This window comes from Monosiga brevicollis, genomic scaffold (genome assembly GCF_000002865.3).
Source record: "Monosiga brevicollis MX1 MONBRscaffold_17 genomic scaffold, whole genome shotgun sequence".
Classification (NCBI taxonomy): Eukaryota; class Choanoflagellata; order Craspedida; family Salpingoecidae; genus Monosiga; species Monosiga brevicollis.
This window is the reverse complement of record NW_001865054.1, coordinates 117,541-138,146: the sequence shown is the minus strand read 5'-3', so window position 1 is coordinate 138,146 and position 20,606 is coordinate 117,541. Positions and strand designations below refer to the sequence as shown.

The 20,606-nt window shown below is 53.4% G+C and overlaps 6 protein-coding genes across 6 annotated transcripts; 3 read left to right on the top strand and 3 right to left on the bottom strand.

The window, feature by feature from the left end:
- Positions 1–77: 77 nt before the first annotated feature.
- MONBRDRAFT_33200 (uncharacterized protein) lies at positions 78–2,878 on the bottom strand (the record flags this gene model as incomplete). Its single annotated transcript, XM_001747423.1, has 9 exons — positions 78–671; positions 757–887; positions 1,025–1,175; positions 1,324–1,389; positions 1,475–1,795; positions 1,916–2,025; positions 2,117–2,406; positions 2,505–2,686; positions 2,828–2,878. 9 exons carry the CDS (start codon positions 2,876–2,878, stop codon positions 141–143), a joined length of 1,833 nt encoding a protein of 610 aa, XP_001747475.1. The 3' UTR covers positions 78–140.
- Positions 2,879–3,719: 841 nt separating this feature from the next.
- Positions 3,720–6,397, top strand: MONBRDRAFT_33199 (uncharacterized protein; the record flags this gene model as incomplete). The annotated part of the gene is given in 10 exon segments (XM_001747510.1): positions 3,720–3,914; positions 4,120–4,479; positions 4,601–4,651; positions 4,671–4,736; positions 4,836–4,883; positions 4,970–5,013; positions 5,112–5,196; positions 5,714–5,761; positions 5,859–5,899; positions 6,011–6,397. 10 exon segments carry the CDS (start codon positions 3,720–3,722, stop codon positions 6,123–6,125), a joined length of 1,053 nt encoding a protein of 350 aa, XP_001747562.1. The 3' UTR covers positions 6,126–6,397.
- A 61-nt stretch (positions 6,398–6,458) lies between these two features.
- MONBRDRAFT_9750 (uncharacterized protein) lies at positions 6,459–12,569 on the bottom strand (the record flags this gene model as incomplete). The annotated part of the gene is made up of 7 exons (XM_001747422.1): positions 6,459–7,385; positions 8,499–8,620; positions 8,966–9,023; positions 9,765–9,908; positions 10,243–10,302; positions 10,432–11,279; positions 11,684–12,569. The coding sequence occupies 7 exons, from the start codon at positions 12,567–12,569 to the stop codon at positions 6,459–6,461; spliced, it is 3,045 nt and encodes a 1,014-aa protein (XP_001747474.1).
- A 688-nt stretch (positions 12,570–13,257) lies between these two features.
- Positions 13,258–16,070, top strand: MONBRDRAFT_27033 (uncharacterized protein; the record flags this gene model as incomplete). The annotated part of the gene is made up of 11 exons (XM_001747509.1): positions 13,258–13,442; positions 13,589–13,695; positions 13,806–13,907; positions 14,027–14,085; positions 14,276–14,360; positions 14,440–14,482; positions 14,572–14,681; positions 14,821–14,922; positions 15,030–15,131; positions 15,279–15,400; positions 15,483–16,070. 11 exons carry the CDS (start codon positions 13,258–13,260, stop codon positions 16,068–16,070), a joined length of 1,605 nt encoding a protein of 534 aa, XP_001747561.1.
- Positions 16,071–16,359: 289 nt separating this feature from the next.
- Positions 16,360–17,418, top strand: MONBRDRAFT_9748 (uncharacterized protein; the record flags this gene model as incomplete). Its single annotated transcript, XM_001747508.1, has 1 exon — positions 16,360–17,418. One exon carries the CDS (start codon positions 16,360–16,362, stop codon positions 17,416–17,418), a length of 1,059 nt encoding a protein of 352 aa, XP_001747560.1.
- Positions 17,419–17,497: 79 nt separating this feature from the next.
- Positions 17,498–20,461, bottom strand: MONBRDRAFT_37829 (uncharacterized protein; the record flags this gene model as incomplete). The annotated part of the gene is made up of 13 exons (XM_001747421.1): positions 17,498–17,718; positions 17,800–17,934; positions 18,086–18,190; positions 18,305–18,359; positions 18,443–18,534; positions 18,626–18,751; positions 18,868–18,975; positions 19,074–19,202; positions 19,380–19,694; positions 19,771–19,911; positions 20,022–20,137; positions 20,218–20,311; positions 20,399–20,461. The coding sequence occupies 13 exons, from the start codon at positions 20,459–20,461 to the stop codon at positions 17,602–17,604; spliced, it is 1,596 nt and encodes a 531-aa protein (XP_001747473.1). The 3' UTR covers positions 17,498–17,601.
- Between the last annotated feature and the right edge of the window lie 145 nt (positions 20,462–20,606).

Genomic DNA, 20,606 nt, shown 5'->3' with positions numbered 1-20,606 from the left:
GCGGTATCCGTTTTTTGGCTGCATGTGTCTTTTGCATGCTTTTTGGGTCGTTGCACAATCACTTATGAAGCCAAACAGACTAGAAAGATTCTGAATTGGACAGAGCAGAGGGGAAGATTAAAAATGGTTGGTGTGCCAGGTTACTCAAAGAGATCATCAAGATCATTTGTTGCGGCTGGCGGTGCCGCTGCTTGTTTTTGTGCTGATTCTTCAGCTGCAATTTCACGAAGCAGCTCTTGCTCGATTTCATCCAGATCGTCACTCCCCGCGGCTTCGTTCGCACTTGAAGCCAATTTGTTTGCGGGGGCCGATTCGGCAGCAGCAGTAGAGTTGCCATCAAGATCAACGAGTGGGGCCTCGGCTGTGGTATCCACGCGTTCGGGCGCCTCGTCAGGTGGTGGAGAGGACGGCATCAGAGCTGCAGTTTTGATTTGTTGCGAGCGAGCAATGGCGTCCCGAAGTGCCGATTTGGCCTCGGCGGCCTGCGGAACCAGGTAGCGCTCCCGCAATTCAGTATTGTCGGGATTGCTCACGTCAAATGATTCCTGATAGACAAAACTGAGTAAAGTTGGATACTTCTTCTTTGCCGTGATGCGCACGATGGATGTCAGTGCTCGCCGCCACATGATGGCAGCTCGAATGACAGAGTTGCTAGACTGAATGGCCCGCAGCTGGCACCCAAAAAGAAACCAAGGAGCGCCTGTTAGCTCGATATCATTTCCACAGAGGCCTTCAAACCACAAGAGAGTCCCCCACCTTGAGAATGTGAAACTCAGTAAGGATCAACCATGAAGGGTAGATGAGATCGCCCACGACCTCGTTGCACTGAAAAATGGTGTGCTGAGGAGCAGCCGCCTCCAGCTTGCTGACGTCCACAATCAGCTGACCTGCAATCCAAAATGCCCGTTGTTCAGCTTTTCAATGACTTGAACCACGCATTGACTCTGCACCTCCTTGTGCAGGTCAATGCACAAGGGGGTGCTCAGCAAATTAAAAGTCCAAAAAGCTGGGTCGACAATCATACCGCTGGCTGTGCGACGCAAGAGAGCATGCTTGACATCAGCCTCCATGCTGTGGTCATCAGCAGTAGGGTCAGATGCGGCGTCTGCAGTGCGGGCTTGGCCACTGTGATCCTCGTCTTCGTCTTCATCATCAATGCTGAAGTTGGTATGAATCTAAGCCCCCCCAAAAGGAAAAAGGCATGACCTGAGCTTGATCGCACTGTTTCTTAATCTCATCCGAATTCGCCTGGCCAGACCTCTGTTTTCAACGAGCGCAACCCTGCAGCCAGTACAGAGCAATAAGCATGGGGTACAAACTTACATCACCGCCCCGATACATGTCACCGCCACCCGACTTGAGGTTTTTAACCAAATTTGCTTTGATGACCTACAAGCGATAGATCAAGCCAGGCCAGCGAGTGACTTCAAATTCCATGGCAAATCCGCCAGTTCATTGCCAACACGGAACAAACCTTGCTCTTTTCAGACAAGGCAGACGCATATTGACTCGACTTCTCTTTGAACCGCGAGCCCCACGTGTTTGCCCGGGCGGCGTATTGTTGACGTTTCTCAGTCCACCAGCTCGAGGCCGGGCGCTCCTCGTCAGTGGCAGACTGTTTGGGCTTAGCAGCTTGTGCTGTTGGCGCACTGTCGGCAATGGCAACAGAAGGCGGGCTTGAATCGCCGGCAGCGGCCGTCTTCTCTTCCTCTCCAACATGTTCGCCTTGCAATTTTGGGCCGCGCTTGAGCAGCCCGGCCAAACGCTGCGTCAATGATCGCTGTGTCACGACCACCTATGTGTGCATGGCAGCAGCTATTGTTACTGCGATCGCTGCGTCCTTGGAGCAAGAGTTTCATGTGCCAACCGGGCGCCGGACAAAAAAAAAAAAAACAACGATAGACAGGGCTCTCACCGCAGGATCAGCTTGCAACGGATCAACACCTTCTCGAATAGAGGCTGCAAGATCCAAGCCATCGAGCATGGTGTCCAGGGCCTGTTGAGACTCGATGTACTCGTACAATGCTGAGCCAGCGGGGACGTAGAACTGAGATGAGATCGTTCCTTTGGTGGTGAGAACCTTTTATCAAATACTGCAATAGCAAAATTGACGCACCCACGTAGCCACCGCGGACCAGGCTGACGTATTTGAAATGGCGCTGCAACAGTCGTGCAACCAGCATGTCCACCAAGCCATCGTGGGCAGTTTGGCCCATGAGGCAAATGTGCTTGTCTGATGCCGTAAGCGCCTCCTCCATCTTGCTCAGCTCGGTCTCAAACGCGGCAGGATCATCCATCATCAACTTGGAATCGAGGTGCCATTGTGTGTTGATGAAATGACCGTCATCATAACGGTCAATGGGCCGCACATCCACAAGGAACAAAGGGGCTGACTTGCTACTAGACCTGAGACCCAGGGAATCAGGGCAAGTCAGTCGCCGAGGCAAGCAAGCGACTCAAACTGTCGCAAAGACAGACAGCAAAGAGGGTGGGGATGCAAATACCTGTTCACGACAGCACTAGGTGACATGTCAAAGCAAAGAGCACGGGCTGGGCTCTGCTCATCGCGCAGGCGCCCCGATCCAAAGAGCGGGTTTGTATATTGGCTACGAATCGACTCTGGCGTGATACTTGAGTAGTGAATGGCAAGCTGGACGAGGTCTCCAACATCTTCCGTGGACACGTGCTGCGTCAAGAATAATACATCGTGGACCAATGAGCCAGGCAGGTGGAACATTGAGGCCGACCAGGCGGCAAACGACATGGGGCGCCAACTCTGTGTCTGACTAGAAATACAGATAATATGACCATTTTTTGGAATACGGACCGCAGGCATGGCTACCAAAAAGCCTGTGATGCCTTTTGCATCGTCGCCCATAGTTTGCAGAGTATCACGGGCATTGATCACAAATACCAACGCCACAAAGAACACAAGGAAGGGATCTTCATGGGCGAAAATTTGGTCCCATAGAGGCAACAAAACATCTGCCTCGCACGTGGCTGCAAACAAACTCCGCAACTATGCGTGCAAGTACATTTGGGTGAATACGCATCAACATAGGGCCTGGTCTGCGATGCGTGTCTCAGCAGCACCTCGCTCAGTTCAAATCCACGAGCGTGTGCCGGATGCGCGTACCCAAAGTCGGAGGAAAGAGTGGAGCGCCACGCGTTTGGAGTCCATCAACGAGCACAACTCTGGGTCGTGGTACATCAGCAAAAGTCGAAAGACATCAAAGGCAGGTCTACACAACCGCCATGCACAGCCGTTCACCGAGCACCCGCCCAGTATGTGAGAAGGGAATGTGCAGTGGAGGAGAATCAGGGTCTGGTACTCCCGGTCAAGTCAAGCGAAGAATGGGGCTTACGCATCGTCGCCCATGGCTTTGAGTCCGAACCGAGCCACAATGGCGTAGAACAGATTATAGCGATCTCCAGGAGATAACTCAAGTCCAAAAAGAGGGGCCATCAGCTCTGCAAAGCAGAAAGAGAATACGAAGACGCGTCAGGGCCAGTGGTCAAGCTCAAACGAAGCGTTCTTGTGACACCTCCCCAGTAGGTTCTGCCAACATCAGATGCATTTCGGCGTACCAGGTAGCCCGTCAACTGCGTTATACTTGATGCCGCGAGCTTCATGGTACAAGCCCAAGAGCTGGATACTTGCCGCTGTGGCGGCACTGACATCACCCTGCGCGAATCGCTCTGCCAGGCACCGTGGATGTATGGTTAAACCTGCGCCACTGCCGCAAGCCAAGGAGCGATTCTCAGGCGGTGGGAAAGACACAAACCAGCTTGAATTCCTGCAGCGGCACGCAGATCTCCGTCAATCTCCTGCTGGGGCTGCCGCTCCCCAACGTGGTCTGGCTTGCCGCTCACGTCTAGCAGTGCCAACCAGGCAGCAGGGCGCATCTCCTCAGGTATGGCCCCAGGTAGATCACGCGTCGCACTACACCAAGACCACGAGGCACGCCAAGATGTGTAGTCAGGGAAGTGAAGAAATTCTGATCGAGTGAGGCTTGAGTTTGGGGGGTGGTGGTACCTGGCCACGGCTGCCTTGTCAGGCAAGTCGGCCTCAAGCAAGGTGGCCAGCTCCTCCATCTTGACGTTGTTTGGCCGACGCAGGAAAGGAGCTATTCTGTCACTCAACAGAAGCAGCTGCAGGCGAGGAAGGCGCGTTCAACCCCGCCCTACCCAACACTCACACTCCACTCGGATGCCGATTCACCGCCCCCACGCCCCCCACTGCCAATTCAAAACGACCTCTTGGTGCACGAAAAAGTGTGTGTGTGTGTGTGTGTGTGTGTGTGTGTGTGTGTGTGTGTGTGTGTGTGTGTGTGTGTGTGTGTGTGTGTGTGTGTGTGTGTGTGTGTGTGTGTGTGTGCCTTTCTCTCTCTCTGCATTCCGATCCATTGTCATCATTTTTCTGCCTCACAACACAAACAGCCAAATCATCGACTCTTTGATTTTGATGTGACGGCAGCGGTGAGGCAATGGCAGCGAGTGTAGCCTCATGCCGTTTTTGATGAATGGCCATGGGCAATCGGTGGTGGGGCTGAGATCTGTCTTGCTTGGTGGATCTCACTTGTGATTGCTGTTGGCGCAGAATTGGTCTGGCATTGCATACGCGCGCGCCGATGCTCGCTTGGCGCACTTGGTCGGCGGTGTTGCGGCAGGCCTCCCGCCGGGTGCGCGCAGCAAGTTGCACCACAGTGGTGACCATGGCCCGCCTCCACTCTTTGGTAGGTGGACCCCTTGCTCTTGACGCTTCAAAAAAAAAAAAAAAAAAAAAAAACGACTTTGAGCCCTCACCATTACGCTTTGTGTGCAACATGCCCCAGACTATCAATCGAACCTGGAACAATGCACCGTTGCAACCGGCCGATCAAGTGAGAGCACGATCGTGTTGTTGTCGTTCAAGGTCATGATGTTCTCATGCCCCCACCCTCCAACCCCCCCCTTTTTGGGGGTTTAGGTGGCGGTGCAATTAGAAGCTTCTGCTGATGGTCAAGACCTTTTGTAGGTGGAAAGACCTCAATCAACACCCACCCAGGCTCAAGGCGAAATGGTGTTGAACTCACCTCTTGGGGAGGGATTCGTCTGGTTACCAATCTTAGGCTGTCGGTTGAGGCGCCACTTTACAATGATCCACCAATGCCTCAACATCCACCCGGAAGCACACCGCAGCTGTGGGACTACGAGGTACCGCATCGGACCAACCGTGTCGCGCTTTGCCCCTGGCCTCAGCTCAATCTGCTCGGATAGGTTGTCGAGGCTTTTTTTCTTGGCCAAGGTGAACGATATCTTGAAGTTGAGGTCGGGCCCCATGGGCATTATCTAGCATTGGCCCTGCACGGCGAGCGGCATTGTGTCACTTCAGGAATTCAGCTCGATTTCGTGTCCACCATCGACACGGCCTTCGGTATGCACCGCCAGCAAGAAGTCCCGATTATTGCTCAAAACAGGCCTAAGTCTAGGCCTCGCCTGCTGCCCATCTTATCTCGGCCTTTTTCTTGTTTTCCATGAAACCATTCAAGCACGGTGGCGCGGCGTTGCTCGAATTCCCACGGTTCTGCTTCCACCCGGGCTGTTCGCAGTAAGTGTGGCAGCGTACAATGGCTTTTCGGTGTGCAGCAGCGCCTCGCTCCGACATTTCTCCAAAGATACACAACGTGTTGAGTGTAGCGCTCATCTCTGTACACCTTAACCGTGGCTTCAGATGAACGCATATGCCATCAATGGATCCGGTGATCAGCGCTGCTACAAGGTAGGAGCGCTAAGCAATGGCTGCCTCACCATACATGAAAGCATGAACCTTGATCAGCCATGAGCTGACCTCGCTTTGGGTGGCACACTCAAACTAGGCCTTATACCCTGCTACTGGAGGTGAAGCAGAGCCAAACTTGTACGTTTATTACCCATTCCAAAAGGCTCTTTCAGATGAATTCTCGTCAGGTGAACCTCTTGGCTCTCACGTACCACCCTTCCGTTGTGTTTTTTCTGGTGCTGCAAGCAGTCACCGTCTCCAGTATTTCAAGCCAATGGACGCCAGCCAATTGGTCCTTACGGCTGAAGCTGCCCTCTGGGATGCCACGATGCTCAGCCAACCCGAGCTGAACGACCCCATGTGATTCACTGGTGGCCAAACACAATCGTTTCAGTACTAGGCCACATGGCCCTTGTTTTTCCCATTTTCTTCGTGCCTGCATCCCATCATGATTTTCTTGGTGCCTGCATCCTTTCATGATACTCGACGCACTCCGTTTTTATGGCAAGGAAAACAAGGAAAATAAAAGCAGGCCGGAGAAGAAGATACGTTTTGAGGTTGCTGCATGCACGAATAATTTTGGGACGTCAATTGCAGACGCGTCTGCCAATATCGAAAGTGATATGCAAAACATTCTTTCCAAGCTCGTGCATGTATAATAATATTAATATCGGTTGTAAAATCATTAAAGGGTGAATCAAGGGGTGGAGAACTCGCTGTTACCCTCTTCAATAGGCGCTAAGCATTCAATACTGCCCACGAGCGCCTCATCGATGACCCACAGCTCTTCTTTGCGCCGAAGCACAGCCCAAGCGTCATTCAACTGGGCACGCGCTTGCCAATCCGGATTGAGCATAGCATGCAATAAGCGGGAGAGTCGAGGATTGAGCTGCTGGATTAGACCATGAGGTGCAACTAGCTGGTTTGAATGCATGTAGCGGGCAAAATCGGGGTCAGACATCTCAGCGCAACACCAAGGGAGATCTGTAAAGAGGACAGAGTACCACACCATGCCCACCGTCCAAACATCGGCAGCTTGGGCCACTTCCCGACTGAGATGTTGATCACTGGCCACGGCATGGAGGGCTTCTGGTGACGCATAGACGAGATTGGCCCCTAGCCCAGCTCGGGGACTAAGATGCAGCTGACGATCATCATCGATGAACAGATTTGTTGGTGTCAGTCGCCCTTGAAGATCGTGTCCGTCACGGTGAAGCAATTGCATGCAGCGCACCAGCTGTCGCATCCAGCGCCGCGCGTCACGGGAAAAATATCGCTGCTCGGCATACGGGTGTACAAAATCCAAGAGAGATCGCTGCCATCCTGTGTCCATACCGTCGTCACCGTGTCGTGGCCCAGCATGCCAACACACGAGTGCTGACCAAAAGCCCCGGGGGAAAATGACAACCCGGCCCGGAAGTACAGCAATTTTTGTTGCCAGCGATGCAACGCGGGGGTCTTGTGATCGCCAATCCACTTGGGTCGGTGTTGCAAAGAAAACGCATAAAAGTGAAAATGAACAAAGGGTTGGCACTTGCTTTTCAGGCTCAAGGGGCATGGCGATGGCGCGCAAGGAGGGAGGGGCACGCAGGTTGGGTGGGACCGCGTGTTGAGAAACGATGTGCTGCAATTCCATAAAAAAATGTAGGGGCAAGAAGGGAATTGACAGGGGTTAATGTACAGCTCGATATGACATGATACATGACAAACTTTTGTGGGTCAGAGGCTTCGTGTCACGTGTAAGCCATGGGACACGACAGAATATTATTGAGAAGCATGGGTTTGGATGGAAAGGGGGGCAATTGCTTTTTGCCTCTGCTGTTGGCTGTTGGCTGTTGGCTGTTGGGGTTGCTTGTGCAACTCTGCTTCACACGCACACACATACCACACTTTAATGTTCTACTCACTCGTCAGAGGTAAAAAGGTGTTGGTTGCTTCTCAACAAGTGTGAAGTGAAAAGAAAAGATCACCATGCAAAGATATCATCGTCAAACGAAAGGCTGCACACACACACAACTGAACAGTAGCGATTCAATCGCCTTGATTTCTTGCATGATCGAAAAGGGAAAGCGTGAGTTGACGGCCGTGGTTACTGCTGCAAGCACCCGGCCTCACGCCTATGGAATCAACGAGATGCCAGAACATCAAGGCAAAGTCTTGGTATGGTCACACAAGCAGGCCGTATTTCGCGGGAAGGGGGTAATATTCCATTAATAAACGTACAACAATGCTTCTGGGAACACATGCGGAGGCTCATCGAGCACCCGGCGTCGATCATTCTGACCCAAAAGCCGAGCAAGAGCAAGTGAAGCCTCCTCCTCCTGCTCCCCCTCCTCGTCCTCCAAGACAGGTTGCTTCTCGCGGGGCACGTAAAACTTAAAGTCATTGGCCAACCCTACACGTTCACAAGCAGTGAAGGTGGGTCATTCGCGATTTGAAGGCGTGCAAAGTCAAAAAAGCACATGTCATCTGACCAGAAAAGGCAATCATTGGCAACGTTGGATGGGGACAGATGCAGTTGCAAATTCCTGGGTTCTCAGACGTGCCATCGCCCAAAATGACGCGCAACCCTCGCCCCGTCGCACGGTCGTAAAACCAAGCCTGTCGTCGGGTGGGTTCGAGCAATTTGGTGCGCATTTGAATTCAGAGAGCAGTAGTGCAGAATTGGTGTGGGCGGTACCGAACAGCACCCAACCGTCAACCGATGAGAAAAAAACAACAACATGCGCGGACGTACATGGCCGTCGTCGCTCCCACTGATCACCCATTGTTCATCGGGGCCAAAAAATGCACAAGACTTGATAGTCTGGAAGTTGCGATGACCATGGTAGCGCTGTACTTCAGCCCGCAACGGTACACCTGTGGCAAAGGACTGCCAGGATTCCAAGAACCATCGATTATGAATCAGCGCTGCAAGCGATTTTCTTCAGCTGTTTCATGAAGAGGCGAATGGCCCAAATCCTACCAGGCCTTGAGGGCGGGTGGCGGACTGGACAGCTGCCCGCACGTCCAACAACACCATGTCTCCATCGTTGTAAGACACTAAAACCTCTGCGCGAAAAAAAAAAAATAAAATAAAAGCCGTCGTTCAAGTGAAAACAGGGTCAGCATTTTGCATGGGCTGCATCATTGGTCGCGCAGTTCGATTGAGCCAAAATGGCGATCTGCCAACGCCCCCCTCCCCTTTGTCACGACGAATCGTACCAGAGCCGTCACGGCTGTGAGTGGCGCAAGTCAAGATCTGACCCCTGCCATAGTGGTACTGCAGAACAAACATGGGGTGGCGCTGAGCCACGTGCTAAAACCGTGAGTCACTTGTAGCGGGGTTTGAAAACGATCGGACACACTCGTTGTGAGAAAAGTCCATGGACTTCACTCATTGGGCGCCGTGGAAACCGCTCGTCGAAAAAGTATAGATTGGGATCGCCACCACATGCCAAGAAGAGGTGTGGTCGCACAGGATTGTACTCAACGGCATGCAGTTCAATCTACAAGGCAGAAGGGATTCGCTACAACGTGAGCAGCATTGACAAAAAATCGAGCCAACCACGGCCCCCCATCTGGAGAGAAATTTGGTGGAGTATGTTTGCGTGTGTGCCCAAACAGACCACACTGCTATAACCAACCGTGGAAGAATCCATCAAGCTCCGACAACGTATCACCGTCTCTCTGCAACAAAATGCGGCGAGGCAGGTCAAGCAGGTGAGTAAACAAGTCGCTGTGCGACAGCCTCTGAGCTGCGCCAATGATCGACTTGAAGACCTACGCAATGCCAGCTCTGAGGTCAACGCGTCGTACAATTCCATCCTCGCCCGAAGTCAGCAGGACTGAATGATCGTCAGGCTTGAAAGATATCTACATTTGGTGCCAAGCACATGGAGCCTTGAGCACCGGACCCCTTCATGGCCGAACACACTGTTTGGATGATGGGGTGGATAAAGAACTCGCCCCCATTCCCAATGCAAGCAGCCAGCTTGGCTTCAGACGCAAACAAGGTGCGCACCTTGTGGGCGCGACCGCGATGCTCTGAAATCTTGCGCACGCGCAAAGGCCGTTCAGAGAAGCTGGCAATGTCATAGAGGAAGACCTCGCCGTCGCCGGCCGCAGTTACGAGTTGGTGGTCATTGGAACCAGGCAAGAACTTGCACTGGTGACCAAAAAAATTTTACGGTCAAGAAAGAGGTGAGTTGATTGAACTATTTGATGCATATGCTCTTGCAAGAAACAAGCGGAGAGCCCATGCAAACACAGCACGCGCATGGAGCAAAGGCAGAGGAGAAGTGCAAAGCTTGCCTGGAAGAGATTGCCACGATGGCGCGTTCGAAGTGAAGCCACGTAGCGACAAGAACCGTGGCGCACAGACCACACACCCACCTATAAGCCATAACAACGTGGCACGACGAACCGATCACAACCAGCACGAGATGACAGCGCCGTCAAATTAAGGAGTGGAAATCAGTACAGCGTCAGAGCTAACGCACCGTGCGGTCATCGCTGCCAGACAAGAGCAATGTTCCATCGTCGTTGAAAGAGAGGTTGTTCTAAACATGGAAGAGAAGTCATCAGGCGCAGCGTATACAACATTCAGCTCATTGGCTAGCAAAACGGTGGCATGGGACCCCAACATGCCACAGCTCAGAACATCTTTCATGGTACGGGGCCTGACGTACGATGCAACCCCGATGGTGTCGATCCACGGGCACGGGCAGGAGCGAAGCAATGAGATCCTCCGAGCCAGGCTGAGCCAATGAATTTGAACTGGACATGATGGCCCGCGGCCGGCGACGGTTCTGAAGCCAAGTCCAGTTGGAAAGAGGCGCGGTGCGATGCAATGGGCGCCGGCGCTTTGCAACGGCCGCTTCGACCCAATGCATGTAACGGGGATCTGCTGCTTCGTCATGCTCGATCAGGTCTTTGGAGCGATAAAACGAAGCCAAACGCTCGGCAACGTTCTCGTCAGCAGCAGCACGATCACGTCCTCCAGGGTTTTCGGCGTCCTCATCGCTGCTTTCAAACTCAAGGCCATTTTCATCCTCATCCTCATCCTCGTCCCCGTCCTCAGTCTCCCCGCTATCCGATGTAGAAGAGAGCTGGGCCAAAGCCTGACGCCACGGGTCGCGATCGAGAAGGTCGTCTTCGTCATCGCTGTGCGGCCCTTCAGAGTTGCCGCCTTCATGTGAGCGAGCCAACAGCGCGTGTTGGGGACTGGCTGCTAGCTGGGGTTCGGGGCTCTCCTCCTCGTCCGGCCCAAGCTCAAAGTCAGGAGCCTCGTGTTGGGGTAGGGGGGGGGATGATGTAGGAACAAATGAAGAGTCTGAGCTCGTGTCACTGGCGCTCGAGCCGAGCACTGCAGTAGCAGCAGCAGCAGCAGCAGTGGCGTTGGGCGGCGTCTCGGACGCAGCATGGCTCTCGGGGGCCCTGCTTGGTCTCCGTTGAGTGCGCGTCGCTGGCGCCGACCGCTTGGCGGGTGGTGGTTGGCTGCCACCCGGTTCCATGTCAAGTTGTCCCCTCGTACCTGCTGGTGGCACACAAGTACAGCTGACGTCGACGACGCGAGAAAGCGCCGCTAGCAAATTCACGAATGACCAACTTTTTCTGACATTCAGAGTTGTGTGTGTGTGTGTGTGTGTGTGTGTGTGTGTGTGTGTGTGTGTTGTTCTGGCGGCCTGGTTCGAATTGACCCGTCGGCGGTCAGGTGTTTTGGGCGGCCAGTATGCTTGTGGGGTGGGGTGCTTCTGAACGTGCTGTTCTCGAAAGTGCTGACTTAACTGATCGTGCTTCGTTATCAACTGTCAACTCACAACCAAGAAGCACACATACTCGCCAGAAGCAGTGGCCAACACAATGACCTATTGATTACTACGATTGGGGATCGGTGGGGGCGGGGTTGGCAGGCACATTGCCAGGCCTCCTTTGACTAACTCATTGGCTCGGTGGGAACGCTGAGCACATGTCGGGCCCGTCCGATGATGCAGCTAGGTTTTACAGTCATGCCTCGGGTTCCATACGAGCATGCGCCTTTGGGTGCCGCAAAGAGTGTGAGGATGATATCAGCCTCATCGGCATTGCCTTGTCGCTGTACGTCTAGCAAGCAGCCAACTTGGGGCTCCGCGCCAAAAAAGGCCTCGGGGTCGTGCGCATAGACCGCCTGACCAATGAGACCTTTCAGGGTCGCGTACAAGTTGGGCGAGGTCACATCGATGGGCTCGGGCACAACGTAGTGCTTGGCGCCATACTCTGGAATCAGGTACTCGGGCAACGGCTGAGCAGGCAGGCGGTCAGCCAGTTTTTCATCGTCTGCCGCCATGGTGTAGACGCCCGACAAGGGTCCTTGCAGCTCCTTGCGCCGATCACCCGGGCGTCGGGTCGGCTGCACCCATGCTTGCGCATCGCCATGCTGGTATGCCGCCGTGTCAAACTTCATGTCGGGCTCGAGGTGAGCCACCCAAGCCGGGTGGGTGGTGTAAATGTCCAGATGGACTTCGGGACGCCGTCCTTGCTCCCATTCAGCATCAGACGCCTCCTCGTCAGCCCTCAACACCTCGACGCGATCGACAAACCCCGCCACGTTGGCCTCCAGCCAATCATCATTGAGATAGTCATCTACACCGCACTCGCCCGCCAATGGAAAGTTTTGCAGCTTGTCCGAGTACTCCCACCCGATGATCGGATCCATCAAAAGACAAAAGGCAAAGATTCGGCCCAGCGGCGCCCGCCCGGCATCTGGATGAATCTGAACCACCCGCATACGCGCCACCCCCTGCACCTTGTCCACCTGAACCACGGTCACCAGATACAACGCCCCCATCTCGGTTCGAGCGCAAATGTCACGCTTTTCTTACATCGTTGTCATACTTTTTTATTCTCTCCCTCTCTCTCTCTCTTTCTTCGAGACGCATGTGCTGCTGCTGCTGCTGCTGTTGCTGCTGGTTGTGGTTGAGGCTGGTGGTGGTGGCAGCGGGACGTTGTTCGACTTGATCGGGCTGGACTCGAGGCGACAGCGATAGGCATCGGCTTGGCTGTTGAAGTTGGAAGAGTCGTGCGTGGCTTTGTCGTTTCCCTGGACTCGGTGGCATTCTCGTGATCCTGCAGTTGAGCAGCGTGCGTGATTTTACACACAGGCCAACAGTCGTGCCACCGGATGTGCACAAGCCAGAGCCAAGCCAGAGCCATAAGATCTCAAGAAAGCTGAAACGAAACTGGCCCCATCTTGACAGCCAGAGGCCTGACCGGAATTCTTGAGCAAAAAGCCCCAAAGCCCAACTGAGGGCTCTTTTTCCGTCCTGGTTGAGGAGGCGTGACGCCATCTGCATCTGGCCCTCACCCTAGCTGAGTTGCTGGGAAGGGCGGAGCATTTTCAATCAATATCGGACCTCATTCCCAAGCTATGATGGCGCCGAGCCAGCTGCCTCAGACTGCCGTGTCACTTGAGCAGGACTCTGCACACACGCAAGCTGGTGCCAAAAAAGTGTGGGAGGTACGCCTGCACGCACTCGATGGCTTTCTTTTTTCCCCTGAATGCGCTCACGGACCTTCGCCACACCCCCTGTGACACACAGCTGTACACTGGCAAAAGCAAAATTTGGTGTGATGGACGCTGCATTTCCGGCGTTAACCACGGTGTCATTGCCTTTGTTTTCTTCTTGATTTTAGGACCACCCGCCCTCTTCTATGGCTTCAGGTAGCGTTGTCTGCTCAACCTAAATGCCCGAGTGCTGATCACTGCATCTTGCCAGGGTTTATCGCCAGCACAGCACTAGCAAGCCCCATCGCACGCCCTCACGACTTGCCTCGTTCGCTCGTTTTGTCCCTCGGCGTCACCGATAGTGGACCATACTTTTGGAATGAGGTTTCGCCTGCCGTTATTCTCGTTCTCATTTACCTACAGTATCTCACTGTTTCCAATCTGCTGTGGGTTTACCTGACGGATCCAGGTAAGCAGCCATGCTGTGCTTGGCCTTTTTTCGGGAATTTCTTCTTGTCCGTTTCCTTCTTTGTTTTTTATATGCGCCGCCATCTTCTTGACTTGGCATGGCACTCACAGCAGCAGCTGCCGACTTTAAAATCCAACTCACCTCTGTCACCTTCCTGCCGCCAGGGATCATTCCCCGCGCCACTCGCGATGAAGATGAAGCGCTGCATGCTGGTATGTGTGCTCCAATGACTCAATGCTTGCTTGCTCTGCTCTCTGAATTATCATGCAGCTTGAACGTGCTCTCAAATGTCGGAATCGTGGTCATTTGGCGACTTTCCATTTTGACGAAGCGCGTCACCGCGGCAATATGAGTGCACCCCGCACCCAATCCATCACAGTTCAGGGACAGGTGAGAATTTTCAGATTCCATCCATCTTTGGCCAAGTTTTGACGGCCTCTTGGACTTGTGCGCCTGCTCGCGAATGTGGCGAACATCGAGGCCAACTCGGCGCAACGCCCACTACACCAGCTTGATGTGTCTGTTACTGCCCGAGCCTGTCCTGATCGGTTCTGCCTCTGCTTTCCACGCTTTGCTGCAGCAAGTGGAGCTCAACCACTGCTTTACCTGCCATACTGTCAAGCAGCCTCGATCCAATCATTGCAGTCAAACCAACAACTGCGTTTGTATGTCATACCGCCCCTCTGCTCGCCTGGCTGCTTCAACGTGCCCTTGATGTCTCAATGCTGCCCTTGATGCGCACAGTGGTTTTTGATCACTACTGCCCATGGACCAGCCAAACAATTGGGTATGTGTTTTTGGCCTGCGGGAACGGCTTCGTCGAGAGCTTTCCGCTGTCTCAATCTGTCCCGCCACATGCCGCACGGCCTTTACTAGAGAGCGCAACTATCGCTTCTTCTTTTCTTTTCTTCTCTCGGCATTTGCCAGCATTGTCTATATTTTTGTCTGCTCCATCTGTCACCTTGTGGCCCTGATTGATGAGAAAGGTAAGCCGTGTTTCCGGGCAGACCAAGGCAACCGCTTCAACGTGGCAAGCTCGGCCCCGGATAGATTCTCGGGATCGAAAAGCTCGCCGTCGCCGCAGTGATAGCCGCACTTGATGACTTTTTGGATATTGAATCGCAGATACGTTTGGAAGCGCACTTCGTGCTCAGCCCTATTTGGCCATCATTATTGTTCTGATGTTCCTGCTCATGCTCTCGCTGGGTGGCATGGTTGGCTTTCATGGTACGCACGGCCCCCACCACGCTTGCCCCACCTTGTGCCTGAGCCCGTGTCGGCTGGGACTTTGACCTTGCTGGCAATCTAACCTGATACATGCCCGTTGTATCCAGAGTTTCTCATCAGCATTGGCATGTCTACCAATGAGACATTCAAATTTGATCTGAATGACACCAGTCCCTATGCGCGGGGCAGCTGGCTGCAGCGAAATCTAAGTATGTACGCGCAGTTGTACTTGGCCGCAAGGCGATTGGGGCCAACTGGAATTGGAACGCCGCAGCACTTTCAAACGAAGACATCGATAACTCTCTTGCCATTGATTTGATCCATGTTTGACGCTTCTTCGCTTGCTGCTTTTTTAGTGGCGTTGCTGGGCCCGCGAAAGCCGACCCTCGTGCGCTGGCGTGAACCGGCTTCCAGCTGTGAATATCAAGTACACGCCTACTTCCAAGAATTTAAGAGCAAAGCAGCCCAGACTGTGACGGTATGTCTTGCTGCTCCCGCAGTACAGGTCGTGCGTGCCTTGTGTCCCACTCACCCTGCTTTTGTTTTGCCGAATCCATCAGACCCGGACCTTGGCGCCACCAGCCGCTGCACAAGCCGTGGCACCCCCACCCGTAGCGAGCGCCACCGCCCCACCCGCCTCCCACGACCCTCCCATCGACAACAGCCGGTCTGGCGCATCGCCCAGTCCACCAAAGCCTGTCGCAACCTCCGCTGAAGGGGGCACGACACCCAGCCGTGCGCACGACGGTCATTCGTTGACTGGAGCAGCGCACGAGGACGCCAGAAGTCGGGTTGATGATGACTTTCGTTTGCGACCCGCCTCCTCAAACCTGAGCCTTTTGGCCATGCCAGGCGAACGGGAGCTAGGAGCCAGTCGCGAGCAGCTCAACATCCCGCCTGGCGCCCGGGAGAACTCGTCCATGCTCAATTCAGCCCCGGACGGAGCGCGCATGACAGACAGTGCTGTCGTGACCGAATCGGCGGACGAGCATCCAGGCGACCACGTCTCGCAGCGTGGCAGACGCGATAGTGCCATGAGCAACGATCACGGTGTAGAGGAAGTGGCCCGCCACGTCAGAAATGCTCGCACACCAGTCTTGCGAGAAACGCCTAGTGCCAGCCCCCGCTCGCGCGTAGATTTGGTTTAAGTCCGAGTGACAGGAATAGAGGAACATGTTGACGTGATATCATCATGTGCAGTCATAATTCCTATTAACAGCGGTCTCTCGCGCAAACAAGCCAAAAACACCCTACGACTTTGAAGAGCTGGGTTTTGAGCATCGAAAAGAAGAAAACGGTCAAGAACACACGAACTCTGTGAGCGATACAAAACAATCTCAAACTTCACCAAAACCTAGTTTGGTGCTGCGTGAAATCTCGAACTCTATTCCTCCAAACATTCACTCAAGCAAGCGCATTTTTCATCACTTCGTCAAAATGGCGGACAACGACCAAAGCAATGTCAATCAGATCGCAACGCAGGTGACCGATTTACTCGAGCAACTGCCGAGAGACTTGCTTGAACTCGTCCATTTCAGCACGGCCTGTCAAGCAGTGCAGGGCGTGCGCTATGGTTTTCGGCAACTCCAGCTTGAGGGCTGGCGGGACGAGACGTCAACGCCCACTGCCTGGCCAGCACTGCTTGAGAAGCTGGCAACTGCTATGAGGCTCGTGCCACAAGCTGATTTGAGCAAATTGAATCAGTATGATCGCGAAGATTTATTGAAGCACTTGAAACAACTGCCCGATTTGGTTCAGACATGGAAACGCGACTGTGAAGCCAATAGATTGAAGCTCGAAGGTGCTGCGAAACACTTCCAATCTGGAGCCAACAGCTTGCTTGAAAGCCTGCCAAACGGCTCTGTGTTGCTCATTTCGACGGGATCTAGCCCTTATTGGCTTTCCAAAACATGCCAACTCTGCTCAGGCACTCTCCAGACCATTTACCTGCCTTTCTCTGGTCAAAGCAAGTTCAGTTCCAACAAGGTCGACTTTTACTCACAGGCCCAGGAAGCTCGACGGAACGAGTACAAAAAGAATTTTGATGAGCGTGTGATGTCTCCAGTGATCGAAAAGTGGAGATGCGAACTTGAGAAGCAAGTGGAAAGCAGCGAGTCGATGGAAGCCTTTTTGAGTGGGTTTGACCACGTCGTTTTGGTCGACCAGCTGCAGAGTTATGGTACAGTGTATTACGCTGCCCACATCATCAGTGAGCTGTGCAAAGACACTTCATTGCACCTTTTTACGACGACTAAAAACTTTGACACCAATGGTATCGACATCCCTTTTAAGGTTCACGGTGTTGAGCTGCCCATCATAACGGCCTTGAACCAAGGCGGCAGCTCCTCCTTCTCCGATGCCGTCTGCCCAATCGAAAGCATGGTCTGGAAAGATGGCAAAGCCATGTTTGAGGAGCGGAAGGAGTTCTCACAACCTCTCCATGACCGCTTGGGGAACATGGTGAAGGAGTTGCTGCAACAACAGAATACGGTTTGATTTCTTAAGCCATGTGATTGATGTTTGTCGCCCACAAGTAACTGCACGTTGTAGCTCTTGCATGCCTTCAAAGGCTTCTCATTTTTCAGCTCAATTATGAGCGATCGCCGTACATTGTGTGAATTGATATCAAACTTGAACTAGCCCCAGCAGAGCTTTCCGCGGAACTGCAAAAAGCTTATCTCAACCCCAGGCAATAGCGTTGGCTTGCTCGAGAATCTCGGCATACTTCTTCTGAAGCTCCTCGTTCTCACTCTGGGCGGCCATGGCCTTGACTTGTTCACCAAAATTGTCCACAATCTGTACGAAAGGTGGTGGGGTGTGAGCTACTCACGTTTCTCAAGCATGGCAACAGGCTGAGCGGAAACAAATGAAACGCACCTCCTTCAACTGAGCCTTTTGCGCCTGGGCTTGCGAGTCATCGAGGGCTGTTTGCGTTGGAAAACCAATTTCCTCCGCACCGTTGGCCCCGATGACGCCGAAGACCTTCAGAATCTTCGTCAAATAGAGGCCAACCTGGCGAGTGTACAGTCAACAATGGAACATTCAAGATGCGCTGCGATGAGCTGTCATCAACCAGTAACAAGTTCAAGCAATGAAGAGGTGCACACCCCATCATCCCGCCAAAAGGAAAGGACCAAGGGCACTAGGTCGCTGACGTTTGTACCTGGCGCAAGAGCTGGGTATGTGGTTGGCGCTTCTCCGCCTCTTCAGTGCTGACATACTTGTTGGCCTCGGTCATAAGTGAGCGCATAGCAGCAATGGCGGTCGCCTATTGCGCCGAAGGGCGGGAAGGAGATAAACAGGCAACATTAAATCCCGAAATGAGGTTGAGAGAACTGGATGTTGCAAACTAGCTCTGCAGACACACTGCAATGGCACGGACCGTATCAAAGTTATCACAGAGGGCTTCATGCAACCGCTGACGATGAACGCCAAACCTGCGCGCCAGGGACAATAGCAGATCAGACAATTCAATTTGCCATCGTGAACGCAGTTGAGCAAGTAAGGATGAACGGCTCACGTTTGCAACAGGCCCTTGTCATTCTCCGTCATGTCACGGAAAGGCTGGCCCTCATCGCGGCGCACCAAGGCATTGACCGTGTAGAAGAATTCCTGAAACATCATCAATCCAATGACCAGTCAGCCAAGACGAGTGTCTAGGAGAAACCCCCGATTACTTGTTGCAACTGGGCAGACGACCCACCTTGAACTGCTTTTCGAGCACGGTGGCCTCGACCATGCCAGCCTCACTGTAATCGAGGGTAGAGTTCCAACCATGAGTCAAAAACGTGAGGCGAATTTGAGTCGCGTTGTGCTTTTTCAAGGCGTCCTATACACCCCATAAACAAGCGCAAAAGGCAATCAGTTTCGGTTGTCACAAAAGCGTATCCCCTCTGACAAAGTGAGGTTCTGAAGAGCTCTTGATGATGAGCACAAGTGTCGCACCTTGATGGTGATAAAGTTTTTGAGTGACTTGGACATTTTCAAGCCCTCGATGGTCAAGTGGCCACTGTGGCAAAAATAATTGCACCATTGGCCTTGGTCGTAAAACGCCTGAGACGACACAACGTTCGTAAAAACCAGAGCACAAGAAGCCAGCACTCGCGGATCATGGCCAAAGTCTAGCTCAAGGAGCAAGGAAAACAGCCCACCTCAGACTGGGCAATCTCGTTGTCGTGATGCGGGAAGCAGAGGTCGATGCCACCGGAATGAATGTCAATCTTGTCACCAAATGCCGCGTGGCACATGGCACTGCATTCAATGTGCCAACCCGGCCGACCCTGCCATGGCATTGCAAGTGAGCGATGATTGAGAAAATCACACATCGATGATGCATGCAGGTCTCATGATACCCGCGCCACTCCTTTCGCTGAACCATTTTGGCCCTGTTGCGCATTTTTCAAGGGGAGTGCCTCGGGTGTCTTTTGAAAGGAGCAAAGACCAGACAGCCAACCAACCTTGCCCCACGGTGAATCCCAGGCTGGCTCGCCAGGCTTGCTGGCCTTCCACAGAGCAAAGTCATAGGGGCTGCGCTTCTCGTTGTCGCTGCTACTCAGAGAACCCTCGGCATCAGCCAGGCTGGCCACGTCTTGGGAGGCCTCGGGCACCAATTTGGGGTAGTCATGGGCATCGCTGGCGGCGTAGCGCGGAGAATCAAAGTAGACCGAGCCATTGGAGGCATAGGCATAGCCGTTGCTAATGATTTGCTCGATAAATGTGACAATCTCTTCGACGTACTCGGTCACACGCGTCAGCACGGTGGGTGGACGAACCTGCAAGGTTATACAACAATCACAAAGTTGTAAGCAATCAGCTTTGGACTGAGAAGCACAGGTCAGTCAAACTCACGTTGAGAGCTGCCATATCAGCAAAGTACTCCGCCTCCCAATGCTGGGTCAGGCGCGCAAAGATGGCGTGATCCTCCACAGTGGAGCCGTGCTGCTTGTCCAAAAACAAGCTCAGAGGATCACGGGCAGCTGCTAGCAAGTCCTGATGCGATTCAAGACGAATACATTCATGATCCATGCACGATATGATTTACAAGTGTGCACTGGCGCAGGTCGTGCAAGTTGAGGGCACGGGAGGGCTGAGGAGCCTACCGCATTTTCAGTGGCGGAGCCGGCCGCCAGCAGGGCTTCGACAGCGTCAATGGTCTTCTGCATCATGGCCTTGAGCGCAGGTTCCTCTGACTTTTCCTGCTTGGCCACATAAACGGCTGGGATAGGCAAGGGACCACCTGCATGTGAGAGAGGTGACTAGTTTTGCAAAATGCGTGTCACAGAGAGAACAGCGCACCCAGAGCAGCGCGGACGTCGGCCTCGACCGACTCGTTGGCATGGCTAGCCACATATTGGTCGTAGAGATACTGCTGTCGCGCGCGCACAATAATCTAGGAAGAAACAACGAAATGGCCCACGCAAGTGAAAACCAGATCGTGGAAAAGGGCCAGTACTTTCAGACACGCTCGCTGCGCTACCTTATCATCAATGTCGGTGATGTTCATGACAAACTTGACGTCGTAGCCAAAGTAGTCAGTCATCACGCGACGCAAAATGTCAAAAGTGATGTAAGAGCTGGAGCCAGCGGTTTAGAGACGAGACCAGCCCAAGACCAACCAGAAGCCAAGCGAGGCAGAGTGAGGCAGCGTGAGATGATGGAAGATGATAACACTGCGTTGCGGAGAC